Source organism: Oncorhynchus keta, chromosome 2, assembly GCF_023373465.1.
Source record: "Oncorhynchus keta strain PuntledgeMale-10-30-2019 chromosome 2, Oket_V2, whole genome shotgun sequence".
NCBI classification, from domain to species: domain Eukaryota; kingdom Metazoa; phylum Chordata; class Actinopteri; order Salmoniformes; family Salmonidae; genus Oncorhynchus; species Oncorhynchus keta.
Window position 1 is genome coordinate 68,841,119 of NC_068422.1, and position 19,447 is coordinate 68,860,565.

Genomic DNA, 19,447 nt, shown 5'->3' on the forward strand with positions numbered 1-19,447 from the left:
TACTAAACATGGCTCGCGGGGCATTGTGCTCTTGTTCCTCTAAATAGCTCCCTGCCATTTTCCAGGGAGGGGGCCGAGCGAGACGTCCAAGGCCCCTGGCACAGACACGTGGGGATGGGGGTTGGTAGGTGGTGGGGGCACCAGGCAGCAGCTGATAGGCCAGGCTGTGGCGACATGGCAGGAATCTGGACTGGGGCTGTATTTATCACTATGCTCTTGTTGTGATAGTACATTTATAAACTGCTAGGTCATTTTCCAGAGTGATGGCCAGGCAGGACAATGCTCTGGGCCTAGTACAGGGTCAGTGTCAACCGCCAAAGGCATGCTGTACCATGTTTACGAAGGTTATTGTTTTTCCCTTTTGAAATGTTTTCTTAATGTCTATAAGGAGAGCCTATGAGTATAGCCTATAAGTGAAAGGCATTTTACAATTTTGAAAATTGGCCATCTTCCTTACATTTTGAAAAGGAGGAGCTGTAACTTTGCTGTATTTAAACTTGTCTTTTAGAATTCTGAAAGAGCTTCATGTACAGTAAATCTGATGACTTCTTTGCAAGCTCTCTCATGCCGTGAGATTACGAACAGCCTTTCAAGAAGGGACTCGTCTCACCTCCTCAACCTCCCCTCTCTCATTTCTCTTCTCTCTCTACACAGAATCAGTGTATGACCTTCTCCCCAAAGAGCTGCAGCTGCCATCCTCCACTCAGCAAAACCCAGCAGCAGCCATGAGCCAGAAGAGCGGTGGAGAGGCGGTTCCTTCTCCCTCAGCTCCCCTTGACTCAGGTAAGCCCCTCCTCCTCTACCCCCTCTTCTCTTCTGCCTCCATGGTAACAGTGAGCAGTGCTGGTAATGGTTCCATCCTGTTTCCTGGAGTCAACCCTTCTTTAGGCTACCTGCAAGACCACTTCCAACTACATTAGGGGTAGGCAGCACACAGTCTGTACCTGTAGGCTTACACCTGCATGTAGAGAGTACAGCCAATAGGCAAGGAGCAGCTGCTGAAGACCGGAGTTATGAGGCCTTATTGCCCTCTCCCTTGGGCGTCCTGTGGCCCTCAGCAAACATACTGCACGCAATGCCAGCCAGCCATCCCTGGGCCCTGGGGGCTTGCTCATGTCTCTGAAGACTGTGAACAGTTCTAACTGTGAGTGATGGGAACGACCTGTTCCTGTTTTTTTGTTTTGGTGTGCATTATCCCCTGGGTTTAACACAGAGATAATTATTGCAGACATGCGGAACTATGAGTACCTTTTATATCATGATCTGTTGCTGGTTGCTATAAACCTCACAGCTCAGATGTAATCAGCTCCAGCTGCAGCCCCTTTTAGAATCCCAATCAGAGGGCTAGACTGAAAATGAGATGTAGTAAAGCATTGCCTTGTTTTGTGCTGAAACAATGATTCTATACAGGGACTGTAGGATCCAAACATCTCTTTATGACACAGGCCTACAGGTTGCAAGCAGATCAGAAAGGCCTCTGCTTTAGAGTAGACATTTTTAAAGGTTTTCCCATAAGGGCGTAGGGACTGTAACACACAATCAGAGAGGGCATTCTTGCTCTCCATAGAAATCCAAATTCATGATCCTAGCTCAACAATTGGCTATAAGGATTGCACTGTTTTCAGTGGTTGGGTTATGCCAAAACAAAGTCATGCCTACAGTCCCTGCTGGGAACACTGTGCCTTGCAGTTGGAGTCTAAGGAAACCCTCTTCATTCCATGCCATTAGAGGACACCCCTGATTCTTTCGGGGCACACAAGACCTACAGTCCCCATCTTCTTGGGCTGTCTGAATGATCTTCAATACGGCAGTCTGTCTTTTTGGGGTCCACTAAATCATGAAAAGATAAATGTACCCCATTAATTGACAATAGCAATTGGCTCTCAGTCTGTTATTGTACATTTGTGAAGATAAATGTTATAAAAATGCAAACCATCTCTCTTTGGGACAAGTCAGAAGCCGGGTACAAAACCATTTCGGTACTGCTCACAAAATCATTGTTTGAGATCCAAAAATGTGAAGTAATTCAGTGATACCTCTTTGCAAAATTCCAGAAATATCACTAACTGTTTACTTATGTGTTTTGCAGCTATTTTGCTTAACCAGTTACTGCCACACCATTAGTTCAAGTAGTATCTTCTGACACCATGCATCAGTCTGTGTAAGGCTAAATAGTACATCTAGTACACTACAGTACCAGAAAATCACTGAAACTAGTGTTCTGCAACTGTAGGCCTAAATGTTAATTAACCCAATATCATATTCAAAGGAAGAGAAAAAATATAAAACAAAACACCTTTTTCTGGTTAAATTTGTCACAACCTGAACGTTCAAAATGCAATTCACTTTAGCTCTTTTTACTCTGCCCCTTACCAAAGTGCCCCGGTTTAGAGTGAGTTTCAGTAGAACCAGAAGTCTGTTGCCTTCGGACATCAGTGCTTCAATGCAGCCAATGCAGCCCTCAGACAAGGCGGGACAAACTGGCTGTAGCTGGAGGAAGGTGAAGTATTTTTCAGTTTACATGAAATTTAATTTGGGACTGTAGATTTTACTGCAAATTGGCCTTACTTCTTCTGGCTATCTCTTCTTTTACCCTTTTTTTGTGAACTTTATTTTGTACCCCAAATCTTTGGAATCAAGTATTGAAAAAATACTTTGACATTTAAAATGTCGGTTTCTATTGGTTCTCTGTCAAATGAGGACAACTTTTTAATTTTAGGCTGTCCAGCAGTTCAGGTTAGTTTTTTTTGGTCACACCAGATAATTTTGCCCATCGCTTCGGCTCTTTGTTAAAGTAGTTTCTCCCTCCCCGTATCCCTGCACAGCCTTCCTCCACTTGCCACCATATAGCTCTCTGCTGAAGCATCTCTGCCTTTTTACACCTTTACTGTTCTGTGCTGTTACTATACTTTGCAAGGCGGGTTCATGCTGGCTGTGATATTACCCTACACCCATCACCCATCCGTGGCCTGCCCTGCTACTTTTTATAGCTTGGCCTGGCTGTCACCACATCCCTGATGCCAGTGTGCTTACTGTTTAGCTCTATACGGCTGCACACTTCCATGTTCCTGTTCCTATCCCTGTTCTTATCCCTGTCCTGCCACCCCTGCCTGTAACCTTAAGGCTTCATTATGTTTGTCCTGTTTGTCCCCTCCCCTGACCACTCTTCTTTGAGATATGGCTGAATGGAGATGCAGCATCACTACAGGTTGACTTCAGCTGTTGTGTAGGAATATTGGCTGTTTCTAGTCAACTCTGGCCATACAAAATTCATATTGCTTTTACTTTGCTGATTAGCTCTCCCTTTTTTTCTAATTGATGTAACATGTTATTGATTTCCATCTAGAAGTCGGAAATGAGCATTAATTATTTGTTGTCTAAGGTCAACTTTCTTCCTTGCCTTTCAGTCAGTCTATATAGTACTAATGCCAGGCCATTTAAGGGAGGTCATTTCAAGTAGTGCACTTCACAAGAGAGTCTGTTTTTCCATTTTAAGTAGGTAATTGCAGTGGGAATCTTTTTATAGGTGAACACCCATTAAAGAGGGAAATGACCTTATGTGACTTTTGCCCATAATTTCATTCAGTTCATCTTTAGGAATGTTTGTTCTGTTCAGACCTTACCATCCCAGCCACTCCGTCTCCTGCTTCCTCCCACCCATGCTAAAGGGTCCGAGTTTGCTTGTGCCAACTTAGCTTCTGCATGAGTTTAAAGTGGAAATGCATTTTATTTTACAAGCTCCAAAATGACACTCAGCCTGTACATTGAACAGCACCTGATCAATATCAGAATCCACACCTCAGCAATATATTGACAAGTGAACATACTCCACAAAGCCTTTGAAATGTTCTTCCTTTCTTTGTTTCAATAATATTCAGCAAATGCACAAAGTGGATTGCTTTTTTGTTGATTGGATATAAGTTGTTATGCCATTAATGAACTTAACTTGCATTTTAGCCCCAGAGGCATCGTGGTGGGTTGTGTGGCTGTCTTTCTATCAGTAGTGAAGACGTTTAGTCCCAAGGGCTCTTAACCCTTCAAAATTCACCCAGGGTGTTGAGTAGGTCTGTCTAAACTTTTAGACTTCTTATTATTTTCATTTACTGCATTTACAGTTTTTTGTATTGTATTGCAACTGAGTTTTTGATGTCAGTTTTTTCTTTAATTCTGCATTTAAATGGTAGGGGAACACAGTGTGGAGTTAAAGGGGTATTTAACTAAATATATATCTACTTCATATTCATCATCTCCAGCACCACCCCAACATCGACATATGCAAAAATTGTGCATTTCTGTGTTTTGTAGTAAAACATATCAAGATATGGTTTTCCAATGACATCAACCAATTGGTAGATAATGTCTACAAATGTGTCAATTGTACAATGCACAACGATGATGTCATTGCAAACACTTATCTTCCTCCATCTTTTTTTTTTTTATACCACAAAACATAGAAACTCACCATTTTCGCATTTGTTGATGTTGGGGTGGTGCTGGAGATGATGAATATCACGTTGGTGGAAAAAAGTTTCCTTCAAGGGTTTAAGGGTAACAAAAAGCAGAACTTTGGCTTGGATGGGACATGCAACGGTCCCATAGATGGAGGCATGGGTCTTCGGTAATGCGTTTACAATAAGAGCAAATGTTCTATGTTTATTTGAAAATGTGTTAAGTCTATGCTGTAATACACCTTGAATCCTATTGCCTCCATCTGCTGGGGCTGTGCAATAATCACATTGGTTTTAAGAGCATGGTGATTTGCAGCCACTTTCAGCATTTTTTGTGAAGTGGAAATTGGTAGGGTTTGTGGAAAGAATAGCCTACATATATTGAATGATACTACAGGTACTACTATTTTATGGCCAAACCAAATAGTTTCAGTGCCTTCAGAAAGTATTCATACCCCTTGACTTATTACACATTTTGTTGTGTTAAAGCCTGAGTTCAAAATGTATCAAATATTTTTTTTTCACTCAACCATCTACACACAATACCACATATTGACAAAATGAAAACGTGTATTTAAACATTTTAGCAAATTTATTGAAAATGAAATACAGAAATATTACATTTACATAAGTATTCACACCTCTGAGTCACAACTTTCTAGAAACACCTTTGGCAGCGATTAAAGCTGTGAGTCTTTCTGGGTAAGTCTCTAAGAACGGTCAACACCTGAATTGTGCAACATTTGACAAATGTTTTATTATTATAAATTATTTTACATCTTTTTTTAAAGCACTGTCAAATTGGTTGTTGATCATTGCAAGACAACCATTTTCAGGTCTTGCCGTAGATTTAAGTAAAAACTCTGCCACTTGGGAGCATTCACTGTCTTCTTGTTAAGCAACGCCAGTGTAGATTTGGCCTTGTGTTTTAGGTTATTGTCTTGCTGGAATGTGAATGAATCTCCCAGTGTCTGATGGAAAGCAGACTGAACCCGGTTTTCCTTTAGGATTTTGCCTATACTTAGCTCCATTCCATTATATTTTTTCTATCCTGAACCCCCCAGTCCTTAATGATTACAAGCATACCCATAACATGATGAAGTCACCACTATGCTAAAATATGGAGAGTGGTACTCAGTAATACTCAGTATGATTTCACTCAGTATTTGCACAGCTTTTCCTCCTACATTAGCTGCAGTGAAATGTCTCCACACATCAAATAGTGCCTGTGGCATTTTCCTGTAAAAATGAGGGGAAAAAAGAGTAACAAAAAACAAATACAATTCCATGTACAGATAAATAGTTAAGCAGTTAGATTAAACAACTCCTTTGTAAGATAAATGCTTTAAAATGTATGGAAACAGGTGAATTAACACTCCTCAGTTCGCAGGCACAAGCAAGCTAAAACCCACATGGTAGCAAAAACTAACTAGCAGAAATTAACAAGTTAAAAATGATTTAAACACAGTTTTCTGTAGGCTACTATTTACTTCTAGTTAACAAAAAATAATGTAACTACAATGTTGTTGGTCATCCTCAGGTTTTGCCTATCACAGCCATTGAACTCTTTAACTGTTTAAATGTCACCATTGGCCTCATGGTGACATCCCTTAGCAGTTTGCTTACTTTCCGACAACTGAGTTAGGAAGGGCACCTGTAACTTTGTGGTGACTGGGTGTATTGAAACACCATCCAAAGTGTAATTAATAGTGTAATTAATAACTTCACCATGCTCAAAGGGATATTCAATGTCTGCTTTTTTAAATACTTTTTTTCACTTCTTTGCGAGCATTGGAAAACCTCCCTGGTCTTTATGGTTGAATCTGTGTTTGAAATTCACTGCTCGACTGAGTGACCTTACAGATAATTGTATATGTGGGGTACATATTCAAAAATCATGTTAAACACTATTATTGCACACCGAGTGAGTCCATGCAACTTATTATTTGACTTGTTAAGCACATTTTTACTTCTGAAGTTATTTAGGCTTGCCATAACAAAGAGGTTGAATAATTATCAACTCAAGGGATTTTTTTTTATTTGTAAAAATGTGAAAAATATAATTCCACTTTGACCTTATTGGGTATCGTGTGTAGGTCAGTGACAAATCTCAGGTAAGCGATTTTAAATTCAGGCTGTAACACAACAAAATGTAGAAAAAAATCTACCATGTGAATACTTTCTGAAGGCACTATATAAAATGTGTTCATAATATACACCATTTTATGTATGAAGTTTTCTAGCTTCAACCTATCTGTACTTTGTTCCTCTGGATGTCTCTGTACCAAACCTCCTCAGAGTAATTATACAGGAAGCTTTCAACCCTTTGTCCTCCATCTCCCTTTGACTATTGTATTGCAATGCATTTCGTTAACCATAGTATTATGCACAAACGGAGCAGGTGATGACTCAAAATTCAAACAAGAAATGAATCCTGAGTCAGCCATTTTGGTGGTTATAGCTGTCCTATTGGCCAGCTGTCTTTTTCTTTTAGAATGGAGGGCTCCTATTGAACAGGATGTCTTCATTAGTACCTGTGGCTCAGCATTTCAAGGTTATCAGATGTACTGTGCTGTTTGCAGGTATAATAGTTTGTCAAGATCAAAAGGTTTAAAACCAGGCAATGCTTAACGAGGGCCAGTTTCCTGGACCGAGATTAAGCCTACTCCTGGATTAAAAAGAATCTCCAATGAAAGTGCTTTTTAGTCCAGAAATAGACTTAACTTGATGTGATGATGACCAAAGACACATTAGGCTTTAAAGAGGCTAAACAACAACGGGTTAAAAGGTGTCTGTGATAAATGCTTCTTCCTGTGGCCAGGTGCCTTTCTCCTGTGATAAATCAGACTTCCTGATTTTAAATGATTTATACCCTGGATAAAGAGATGCAGCAGTGCTCTCCTCCGTCCTCCCTGTAGGTGTCTCTGGGTTTTCTCTTCTTTAAGACCTGGCTACATTTTAAACAAACAATCAGCGAGCCTTGCTTGTTTAAACTAGAAGGCTAATGGGGGTGTGGTAGAGGGAGAGACAGAGAGGGAGATTCTATCCAACAGTTCTACTGCTCCACTGCACAGGCCAAAAACAGAGGGATTTCATTCTCTCCCGCAGCGTTTGCTGTCCTGCTGTTTATTACACGGTTGTCTTTAGTTTCATTACACTCAAAGCAGGGCAACTCATTTTTAGATGAGAAAAAAATACATTTCCTCCCTCCTCTGGACAGACACCAGGACATAAAAGGGCAGTTGTTTGAAATGTGTACACAACTCACGGATGGGACCATTTACTCAGGCATATTTGCCAATGTACAGTAGTCTACAGAAAGCTTTTAGGCCATATAAATAAGTCAGGAGGAAGCAGAGTAAGAGCTGTGAACCTTTACAAAGCTGGAGGGGTTTACTGGACTGGGTTTCTTTGAGGCCTTTGTTTCTCCAGTTTCTGTGAGTGTTTTTAAGAGTGTGGTGAGAGGGCGCTCAAAGTGGCTGCAAATCATTCACTGTGGTTCCAATCTTAGCAGGACCTGTATGTTTCTCATGTTTGTTACGCTTCCTAAAATCTGCATGAACAGCACATCATGAAATGTGTTTCAAAGGAAAGCTTCATATTTAGATGTTCTACTTGACATCATTTTGTAATGAACTAATCCATCAGCATTTCAAAACCACTGTTCTGTTATGTTTATTCTTGTTTTTAAACTGATTTTCATTTGAAATGACATGATTGTGAAAATGGAACTAGTTATTTTGCAACCTAGCATCTGCATGTGGGGTCTGTGGGAGGAAGCTTACAGCTGCCATGGGGAACAAATTGCTGTCTTGCTGGATCCCAATCTAACTAAAATGATTCCTGTCTCTTGAATAAAAGAATATAATCTATTGGATAAAATAGCTGCTCCCAACCATCTGCAATCAGGTGGAAGTTTTTTGTCTGTTCGCTAGATTGTATGGATTTCTGCAAACAAGCAATGTGCTGTATGTTTTGAAAGCATTCTTGTTCATCAGAGCATAAATGGATGTATGGCTTTATACATTTCTTCTGTTTATCATGGCAACTCTACAATAAGTACAATCAGTTTAGCCACTAAAATTAATTAGAGAAAAATAAACTATTAAAGCTCAATTGTGCTCCATATTGTGGCATGGTTCCTACATATGATTGCATTTGGAATGGGCAAAGTGAGTGAGTTTGTGGGTGGAATGTAAAGTGACTGGAATTTCTTCATAGACAATGCACCACATTGGCTTGTAATGAGTCATAGATACCTGGAATTCTTCCAATTACCAACAAAAAGCTATTTTATTTTTCAGTCATAAGCACTGTAGTTACCTTTTTTGAACGAAGTGTAACCTAGTTGCACCGCTTTTTATTTTTGATTTGTTTTTATTAACATGTTGAATTCACAGTATCGATAAAGGTTTTACAAATTAGGATAGCTTGTCTGCCCGTCCTCTCACTCCTCTCCCTTCTCCTGCAACAGTCTTCAGGATTTCACCTCCATGCTCAGACCTTTAGCCCAGGGCTAAGCCCTTAGGCCACCAAGGCTTCCATTGCTTCCATCATATCATCTCTCGTATACTGTCAAGTAATTGCGTGTTTGTAATGCTTTGGATTTCTTACCATGGGGGTGTCATGAGCTTTCTCCAACTCCATGTTTTTGTTGCCCTTTTATGCCAGGGACATGCCCCACACTAGCCAAACAATCCAGTTTGTTTTCACAAAAGTGGAAGATGACAATCTACCATGCAGCATCTACCATTTCACTTGCTTGAAGCTGCACTCTACTGTACCCTGCATTGAGGACCTGATAACTAGGAATGCTTTTGAAATGTATTTAACATTTGCTGCCGTTTTCAACCCTCGCTAAGGTTTCCTAAGGTGTTTTTAGGAGGACTTTCAGAAAAATATATTGATCAGGAATAGAACGAGACCCTTGAATGACTGTTCCATTTTCACAAATACGTTTTGTTCAACATAGTTTTTAAAAAATTTGAAATTACATTTGAATGTTCAGCTCTTATTGCTCATTCGCTGTCTCGTTTTTATTCCAGGAAGTTCCCTCTGAAGCAGGGAGTGTCTGCATATAAAATGGTCTGCAGTTCTCTGCTTCATAGGTCAGAAGCTTGTTTATCTTGTCTCTGTGGCTACGCTCAGTCCCAACTAAATTGTTTGAACCTGTATGAGAAAAAGCTCCATTTGGCACGCATCATCTTACACACCAGATAATCTTCATTTTCATTTGAACATCCCTCTACATGTAGATTTCCCAGTTAATTTCTGTTCATGGCAAATGCTATTCAAAATCAAGTCCCAGTGTCACTGAAAGATGGCGAGAGAATTGGATTACTGCACGTTCTGGGGAACTATTTTTTTGCAGATTGAATTAGAAACTCTCAAAGTATCCATTTCAGATAATTTGATACACATGTCAGTAGATTCATGACTTTTAATTTACATCATGTCCTGTAATAGGACTCTTTCCCACTTTGTTTTGTTTGGTCAGAACACATGTACACACATACTCACCTACACACACTCACTCATCATGATGCAATAAAAGAAAAGTGAAAATTATAATTGGATGATCAAAGAAAGCAAAAAAAAACGAGAAAACAATCATGCACAAATTTCGCTGCTTGAATGGGACTGCTAGCCAATGCTGGTTGAGATGCCTTTATTTACTGTCCAATTGTATACACTGTAGATGCCACCACCGTCTCCTCTTCTATGACCATGGGAGGCCCTCGCAGTGCTTTTCCCACCTCTTCCAGCTCCACCATGCACTCCACTACTTCAGCCACCGACCAGACCTCTGTTCATACCGGCAAGGCCGCTCCAGACGAAGGTGTAAGTAGCAGAGCGGTGGCCGAGATGCTTGGAGCCGAGGGCGGGACTGGCAACAGTGGGAGTGCTGGTGGCGGCAGGGTTGGCGGCGAGAAAGGAGGAGGGGCAGGATCCCTAGGTGGAGGAGGAAGAGGGGGGGCATCCCAGGAGGCCCAGCAGCACCACCAGATGACCCCCTCCAAGCGGCGAACGGTGCTGAACATCTCGCCTCCGCCCGAGGACCTGTTTGACGACAGCCGCATGTCCTGCCAGGAGGATCAGCTCCAGGACTCCGAGCAGAGCAACAGCATCTGGATGGATGACTCCGCCTCCAACTTCAGCATCGTCAGCTCCAGCTCCTACAACGACAACACAGAGGTGCCCCGGAAGTCCCGCAAGCGCACCCCCCGCCAGCGACCCGGGCCCAAGCCTGCCTCGGTCGAGGAGGCCAGCATGGACGTGTTTGATGCAGACAGTGCCAAAGGGCCTCACTTTGTGCTCTCACAGCTGGGCTCAGACAGCAAGGCCTGTACCAAAGGAAGGTGGGTGCCCCTGGATCTCTTTTACAGTGAAATTAGCCATGTGGAAATCTATCTAGCCTACCATTTACTTCCTTTTAGTCTGCAGAGGTAACTTTCCGATTCTTTTACATCTTTGAGATGTGGCTCTACGGACTTTGTGGTTAAGTTTCAGTTCTCAGTTTGAATCTTGTCTGGAGCACAGAATGGAAATGCATTAAGAAAAGTTAAATGTCAGAGAAAGTGATTAATTAATTGAAAAACACTGATCGACTTGAAATTAGCAGTGGCCATTTACAACTACTATTGAATGGACATCTCAACAGAACTGTTCATTCTTTATCTTACCTGATTTTGAAGAGGTTTATCTAAATTTGCTCCATACTTATTCCCATTGTTATGAGGTGTAAAACCACTATACCACAAGCGGAAATCGTACCAAACCACTGGCTGAACATTTGTCTGTGCTTGAAGAAGAGCTGGCAGATCAGAGGCTAGGGAGGGGCAGGATACCACCGCACCAACAATGGTCAGCCATGGTGAATCACACTGAGCCTCTTTAAAAAGCGCTGAGAAAGCAGAGCAGATTAACTATACCGATAAATCTGAATCCCCTAAGAGTTTCTGATGGACCCTGCTTAGTAGTGGGCCTCCAAACTCTGCATTGCTCACTAGTGTCACTGGGAAACCATGGCAGCTATTTGGGGATCCCTCACTCGTCCCCTGCTGCTCTCTAGTTCCAAATACCCCCTATGCTCCACCATACACACATACTGACTCTCACACACACACACACACACACACACACACACACACACACACACACAGATATTTGCTGGTGGGTTCACAGCTTGGCTGGAACTTTGATAGTAAGTGGATGGTCTCCAAGTCCTGTCAAGTTATCTTCCACTGAGAGGAAGCTTGGTGCCAACAGTGGAGCTGATCTTCCCTCCCCTTACATAAACGAACACAAGGTGGAGCGGAGAGGAGGCGTGGGGGGTGAGGGTTGCTGCCCTCCGTCCCCATTGATTACAAGGACACAGGCAGGGTTAGGGTTAGCAGGGGACAGTGCTGTGAATGAGTGAAAGGAAACAATCCCCTGCATTAAACATAAGCAAGCGTATTGTAGTCAATGTTAGTGTTGCATGTTTCAATGTAGGTTGTTTAGGAGTTGTTGGGCTTACACAGTACCTAACCAGTCTGTCTTGCAGTTCGGCAGATGGCTCCCAAACAACCCATCAGAAAGGTGGGACCCTAGTGAGCCAGTTCCCCCAGAAGAGTGAGGGCAAGGAGCTGAAGATCCTGGTCCAGCCTGAGACCCAGCACAGAGCCCGCTACCTGACTGAGGGCAGCAGGGGGTCGGTGAAGGACCGCACTCAGCAGGGCTTCCCCACCCTAAAGGTACGCCTTAAACCAGCATCAGGACCAGGCTGTGGCCTCTAGGGCTTTTTGTGGACGGTCAGTGCCCCATACACGGGTCACTGTTTTGACTCTACCCCTTTATCTGTCCTTCATCAAACGCCACCATCAACCTGCTCCATACTCATTGTTACAGAACACCTCTACATTGGATGCTTAAGTCAGCCTGTGACAGTCACTGAATCACTATGTAGAAACTTGTGTAAGAAGTGATGCAATGTATCAACCCCACAGTATTTTCTTTTTATGAAATAAGGTTTTCTAGCTAGATGTTCCAACACACCTTGGAAGGCAGCACTCGGGTGGTAGAGCATGGCGCTTGCAACGCCAGGATAGTGGGTTGCATTCCCAGAAATGAATGACTAAATCGCTTTGGATAAATGTGCCTGCTAAATGCAATATATTATATAACCTACATAAAAACAACAGATTTTCCTGTCCACCGAGAAAAGAGGTAACTAATCATTATTCTCTTGGAAGTGATTACAACAGCAAATCGTGACTTTATTTGCATTTCTTTGTCATATCTCTGTATCAACAATGCTATTCACACTGTATTGCATATTTCAGATGTTTTACTCTCAAAGTAGACAGCAAAACAGGCAGTTGTGCGGGGACAGTTCTGTTGTCATGGAATTATCATCTTGCTAAGCAGGAAGCTGGCACTGTCTTTCACTTGTTCACTTTTGTATGTTATTTCACCTGCACCCTTTTGGCTCTTGTGAAAACTATCACTTGCACAATACATTGAACGCTCAATTCTCTAGTGACTTACAAAAATAGGTAGAGTTGACTTTGGCGCAGCTGTGTTATTTTATGATCAGAGTGTTCTTTGTTTCCTTCTTGTCCTCAGCTGGAGGGTGTGAATGAGGCAGTGGTGCTGCAGGTGTTTGTGGGTAATGACGCTGGGCGTGTAAAGCCACATGGGTTCTACCAGGCCTGCAGGGTGACGGGGCGCAACACCACAGCCTGCAAGGAGGTGGACATCGAGGGCACTACTGTCATTGAAGTGTCCCTGGACCCCAGCAATAATATGACCCTGGCGTATGTATCTGCTTATTGCCATGGCTGTTGCAATTCTGTAAAATCAGACATACTGGAGACTGCTCCTCTTAGTCATCCTCCAATGGGAGTGTGTTGGGGGCTGTTGCAGCCACTGGGGCCTTGGTCAGCAGGCCTGCCTTCTAATAGCTGTGATGTGTGTGTGTCTCTGCAGGGTGGACTGCGTGGGGATCCTAAAGCTGCGTAACGCTGATGTGGAAGCTCGTATCGGGGTGGCCGGCTCCAAAAAGAAGAGCACGCGTGCCAGGCTGGTGTTTCGGGTCAACATCCCCAGGCCGGACGGCTCGGTGCTCACGTTACAGACACCGTCGTCCCCCATCCTGTGCAGTGAGTGGCTTTAGGTTATTCGTAGCATTTGCTCACCGGAGTTCTCTCAGGAACTCTGTTGAGCTGAGAGGTGACGCACGTCACCAGGGGATTAGGGGGAGGGATAATAAATTCATTCAGGGGGTTGGTGGACAGGAGGAAACTGAAGAGGAGCTTGGGGCAGGATAAGGACAAGGATGTCAATAATGGTCTCCATTGGGAGCCGTTACAGTCAAAATTCGACTGGATAGCCTTATGAGCATTTGTAATATAGGTTTGTTTTATTGTTTTCATCTCGTTTTTAAGTTTCAAGCTGAAGACTTGGACACTTTGAAGAGTTGATTCAGTCTAGAAGTTCCATTTCTAATGTGTTATGTATGCTTAGCAGATCATTTTCTAATTTAAGTACATTTTCAGAGACCATGTATATAGACTCTCTTCAGCTTCACGTGTTCCTCCCGTTGTGGGCATAGGGTGTGGCTGTGAGTGGCAAAAACAGGAAAGACTGCTCTGGGGTATAAGAAATTCTATTTGTCGGTGGTTTTAGAAGCAGAACTCCAAAAAAAACGAGGGAGAGAAAGAAAGGGGGAAGAAAGAGGTGTGGACTTCTATTGTTTACAATGCCAGAGTGCAATCCGTCCAAGCGAAAATCTGGCCAGAAAATATAAAATCTAAATCTCCAGTGGCGTCTGTCTGTCTGTGTGTGTTGTGCTGTGGAGTGGGGTGGTGAGAGTGAGGAAGGCCTGTGAAAACTGGGGAGGGAGGAGGAGTGGGAGGAGTCAGCTTGTTGTTTATAGAAACTTGGGCATTTCTATTTGCCTGTGAGAAAGGGGGACTGCAAAGACAGTGTCAAGTTTACCTATATTCCAGTCATTTTACTGTCTGTTAAGGATCATATACTGTAAAATAACAATCACATGCACCCCATTTTTTTAAACACTAGCTCAGCTCACATTTTTCCTGGCAAAGCAATTAAGCACAATTACTATTTCACAAGATTACACGTGGGCCTTCCAAGAAATCACAAGGCACTCTTGAGCAATTGGTTTAAGCTTTTCTGTCGGCTTCCCCTGGTTCCTCTGAGAAGGCCAGCAGTTCTGTACTCGTGACAAAATATTAGTTAAAGAAGCTAGGTCAAGCAGAACTCAGAGCCTGACGGTCTGTTGGTGTCCTGTCTACAGCCCAGCCTGCAGGGGTGCCTGAGATTCTGAAGAAGTCCCTCCATAGTTGCTCGGTGAGGGGGGATGAGGAGGTCTTCATCATTGGGAAGAACTTCCTCAAGGACACCAAGGTCATATTCCAGGAAAATGTGTCAGGTAGGCAGGCCTACACAACCTATTATTGTCTGAAATCCATGTCCTTACAGTATATGAATAATGAATAACATTTATATTTATTCTTTGACCTACCATACTAATGAAACCGTTCATTGTTTTCCCCCTAAGATGAGAAGTCTTGGAAGGCAGAGGCTGAAATTGACATGGAGCTGTTTCACCAGGTAAATAAGCTTATTCTCTGCTTATTGTGGTCCTAGAATGAGTCATGCTAATGATTTAACGGGGTGATTAGATAACGACAGCCATTTGGGATTTGTAGGTTCAGATGTAATCATCTTAAATTGCTAATCACTCAGGGAGGTGAATGGCCTCATTGTTTTGTCACCTAATTACTGTGAGCCACGGTGGTAAGTGTGTCTCAACAGTCCTGCATAAACCTTTGCCCTTGGGAGCCAGAGGGTCAGAGCTTCGTTAGCTAAGCCTCAATCAGTTGTCTGAGCCCTGAGGTGTTAGATGTCTTTCACGTTATTCACAATTTGTAACCAGGCAAACTATTTAAATCACGACCACACCTTTTACTAGTCAGCAAAGTTTGAAAGGTGATGCGTGTTTGAACTAGTTAGTGACGTACGGAGTCTCCAGTTCATAGTCTGTGCCAGGATTATGTCCGTTGTGGCTATGTCTCTCTTTCAACTCTACATTGTGCTGACATCGCTTGATAATTTAAACAAAGTAATTTTGCGATTGCACATGTTTTAGACGGGATGTTGACACGTTTATCACATGACTTGATGTATGTAATTATAAGACTGGGGCTACTGTACATTTTTGTTTGCTAAGTGGATTTGTCTGTTATGCGTTTCCCCTCAGAATCACTTGATTGTGAAGGTTCCTCCATACCAGAACCCAGCCATCGTGTCTGCGGTGTGTGTGGGGATCTACGTGGTGACCAATGCTGGCCGATCCCACGACGTGCAGCCTTTTACATACACTCCAGAACCAGGTCTGTGATAAGTCCATGTTATTTTTTACACCTCCTGCGCCACATTAGGACCAAAACAACATTTCCTCAGAGCATGTCTTCAGCCAGTGTAAATTACAACCATTACTCTACCACCACTACTGGATTAGGTGGATATATCCTCTAGCCTGCTCTAAATTTACCATTTCAGTCCTTGGTACAGGAAGCCATATCCACTCGAGAACAGGGGGGTATTTGTCTCCTCTTTTTTTTCTCTCACATCACTTCCAGTCGTTAAAACGTCCTTTGGGCACTGTGGCACGAACTATCAATGAGCGAGCAGGAAGTGACAGGGAAAGGAACTAAAACAATGAAACAAAACATGGAAGTGTAGATGATCCATCTAAAAAAAAAAAAAATACCCTTCTAAATACAGTATGTACTAAACATGATACCGCCCCATACTGCCCAATAGGGCAGCGCCCTATACAAAACAGTCAAGTCATACAGATTTATTCCTTATTGTTTTTCACTCTATACAGTAACATTTCATATTAAACGTTTGTATATGAAAACCTGACATGCAGACGAGGGAGAATGAGACTGGGTATGAAGAATAAGGTCATCTGATTTGCATGTCCTTAACTCAACCTACTTATCTGTGTATGTCTCAGTGGACATATCTGTGAAGAAAGAAGTTCCATCTCCAGGCAAGCCCTGCTCTTTTGATCAACGGATGAAAGGTGTAGTATATCTCTACCATGCTGTACATGCTGTATCGTGTGTTCTTGTTTGTAATGCATAGGTGTGTGTGTGGGGGGGGTGTCAATGTACTCCTGTATCTTGGCTTTCAGTATGACAAAATTTTAACATTGTCATTCACGCACCTACAGTAATTGATGGTGCCTTGATGCCCCCAATGTTGCCTCTTGTGAAGAGAGAAGAGGTCACTCCAATGGAGGTCTCCAGCAACCTCCCTTCTGCTGGCATTTTCAAGGTAAAAGCTCTACAGATGCATTCCCAGCCTTGGCTGTGATAATGCCTCATTAAATGGTAGAATCATATCCATATGAACCATATTGATCTTTCTCCCAATATATATAAAAAAACTAGCAGGTGTCATCTTTTTTTTGTATTCTCAGCGAACCCCCGATGTCATGTGTTCGGTCCAGCAGACGCTGGACATGAGTTCCAACCTTCCCCCCAACAACAGCCCATTCTCCAACTCCTTGCCGCGGTCTGCCAGTGACCCTGATGAATCCCAAACAGCAGTCTTCAACAGTGCAGAGGCCCTGAGCACCATACAGAAGCAGGACATTGCTCCCACCAACTCCTTCCCCGTACCTGCAGACTCTCTACTCCAACCTGGGCCTCAGCAGTTCCTCCTGGAGCCCAGAGAGGGGCTGGGGCAGGACAGGGCCAGCAACAACGCTGGGGCGGTAGGGAGGCTCAGTCAACAAGTGGAGGCTCCTCAACCTGCCCCCCAGCAACACCAGCTGCCCATATTCCCCCCAGACGAGGTGGCCCAACTGGAACAAGCAGTGAGACAACTGCAGGCCAAAGGGTACTGCAGCCAGCAGCAACAGCGACAACAGCAACAGATTCAGCAACAACAGCAGCAGCAACAAATTCAGCAACAACAGCAACAACAAATTCAGCAACAACAACAGCAGCAACAAATTCAGCAACAACAGCAGCAGCAACAAATTCAGCAACAACAGCAACAACAAATTCAGCAACAGCAACTACAGCAACAACAGATTCAACAACAACAAATTCAGCAACAACAGCAAATTCAACAGCAACAAATTCAACAGCAACAAATTCAACACCAGCAGCAGCAACAGCAAGTATTGGAGAACCTGCAGCAGCAGCTGTTTCAGTCACAGATCCCCATGCAATGTGGCATATTCCAGGGCGGTTCTCGAGGTGAGAACACTGAACAGCAGGGTTCCCAGCAGGGCATGGTGCAGAACCATGGTTCCCTCTTTCAGCAGGCCCAACAGCAGCAGCAACAACAACAGAAACAGCAGCAGCAAGCAGCACTCTTTCAGCAAGCCAATGAGATCCTCTCCATTCAGACCAACTTCCTCCATCAGACCCCTTCTCATCCCTCTCCACCCCTCTTTCATAACCCCAGCCCCCTGGCTGAGGCACAGGACCCACAGGGGGCACTGTTCCACACTCAGAAGGCCTCTCCCACCCAGGAGCAGGTCCAGGCAACCCTCTTCCAGAACACCCTGACAGTGTTGAGTAGGACCAGCCTCTCCCCAGAGCAGCCCCCCTCTCCCGCCAACCTGTTCCTCCCCCAGAGTACCCTGCCCGGGCAGCTCTCCGCTAGCGGTAGCCAGCAGCAGCAGCTGGCCTTCCTCAGTGCCCTGCAGACCTCTGCCACTGAGCCCCAGTCAGTGTTCCAGGCTCAGACCCAGCTTTCCCCCATCCAGCAGGGGACCCCCATGGAGCAGCAGCAGCCCTCCCAGCCTCAGCCCCAGCCTCAGCCACCTCAGCAGAACTCCATGTTTCAGAACATCTCCCCTCATCCACCTGCAAACACTCTCTCTCAGACCCAGCAGCAGCAGGCCAGCCTACTGTTTTGCAGCAACCCCCTCTCCACTCCAGAGCAGGCCCCCAGTCTGCTGTTCAGCGGCCAGGGCCAGATGCCCCCCATGAGCAGCAGCAGCCTGAACTCTCAGGAGCCCCAAAACCCCTCCATGCTGTTCTCTCAGGCCAGCATGGTGACGGTTAGCCAGCAGGAATCCTCTGAGCCCATGGCCTTCCAGGACCAGAGCCAGGTGGTGGGGAACCCCTCAGAGCCTCGCCAGCAGGGCCTGTTCCAAGAGCAGCAGCCCATGCAACTGATCACCAGCTCCAACAACGGCCCAGAGCAGCCCGTCTCCCTCTTCATGCCCCAATCCAACATGTCTGCCCTGCAGGGTTGCATGGCTGCCCAGGAGCTCCCGCAGACGGGCATCTTCAGCACCCAGAATGGGGTGGCAGGTCTGCAGACCACTACCTCCTCCCCTGTGCAGCAGCCAGGGTCTCTGTTCCAGACAGCAGTCAGTGGGACCCTCAACCAGCCCAGCGAGGCCCAGCAGCCAGGCCTCTTCCTCTTTGGGATTCAGAATGGTAAGGATAGATGATTAAGATTTCTGTTCTTTTATCAAATGTCAGCTTTTTTAATATGCTCCAGAAAACAGTATGCCATTGTTTGGTTTTCGATAACATTTAACATTTCATGTGGCATGTAGTCAGTGACTACCCTTTTCTTCCCCATACAGAGTGTGGCCAGCTGATAACCTCTCCTGGAACCACTCTGTCTGATCAGATCATTGCCATCAGTCAGTCTGGTCAGAACCAGAGAGAGAGCGAGGCCCAGATCCAGTCGCTGCTCAACCAGTCCATGTCTGAGTCAGGGAGCATGCAGAACAGCATGACCGCCTCCCAGAACATGGAGAAGATAGATGACCTACTTGTCAGCCTGCAGGAGCAGGGCAACAACCTCACTCGCTCCTACTAGGCCTGCTATAGGTTTCAGGTGAATGCTCATCTCTATACAAACATTTTAAAAGTTTGGTTTGCCAATGTGTTTAAAACGGTTGCACTTTTGTTGTTCAGTTTAAACGTTTTGATGGTATCTCA

General features: G+C 44.1%; 1 protein-coding gene across 6 annotated transcripts in view; it reads left to right on the forward strand.

Annotated features, from left to right (window-relative positions):
• LOC118359265 (nuclear factor of activated T-cells 5-like) overlaps positions 1-19,447 on the forward strand; it is a 66,254-nt gene that overhangs the window by 42,013 nt on the left and 4,794 nt on the right. For 2 of the 6 annotated variants that reach the window (XM_035737710.2, XM_052481539.1), the window contains exons 2-13: positions 655-783; positions 10,147-10,807; positions 11,995-12,184; positions 13,056-13,246; positions 13,419-13,591; positions 14,752-14,886; positions 15,016-15,068; positions 15,718-15,850; positions 16,483-16,551; positions 16,702-16,805; positions 16,951-18,934; positions 19,087-19,343. In XM_035737710.2, coding sequence (XP_035593603.1) covers positions 655-783; positions 10,147-10,807; positions 11,995-12,184; positions 13,056-13,246; positions 13,419-13,591; positions 14,752-14,886; positions 15,016-15,068; positions 15,718-15,850; positions 16,483-16,551; positions 16,702-16,805; positions 16,951-18,934; positions 19,087-19,325 — 4,061 coding nt within the window. In that variant the 3' untranslated portion in view covers positions 19,326-19,343. The other 4 variants (XM_052481558.1, XM_052481569.1, XM_052481547.1 and 1 more) reach the window with 4 other exon arrangements.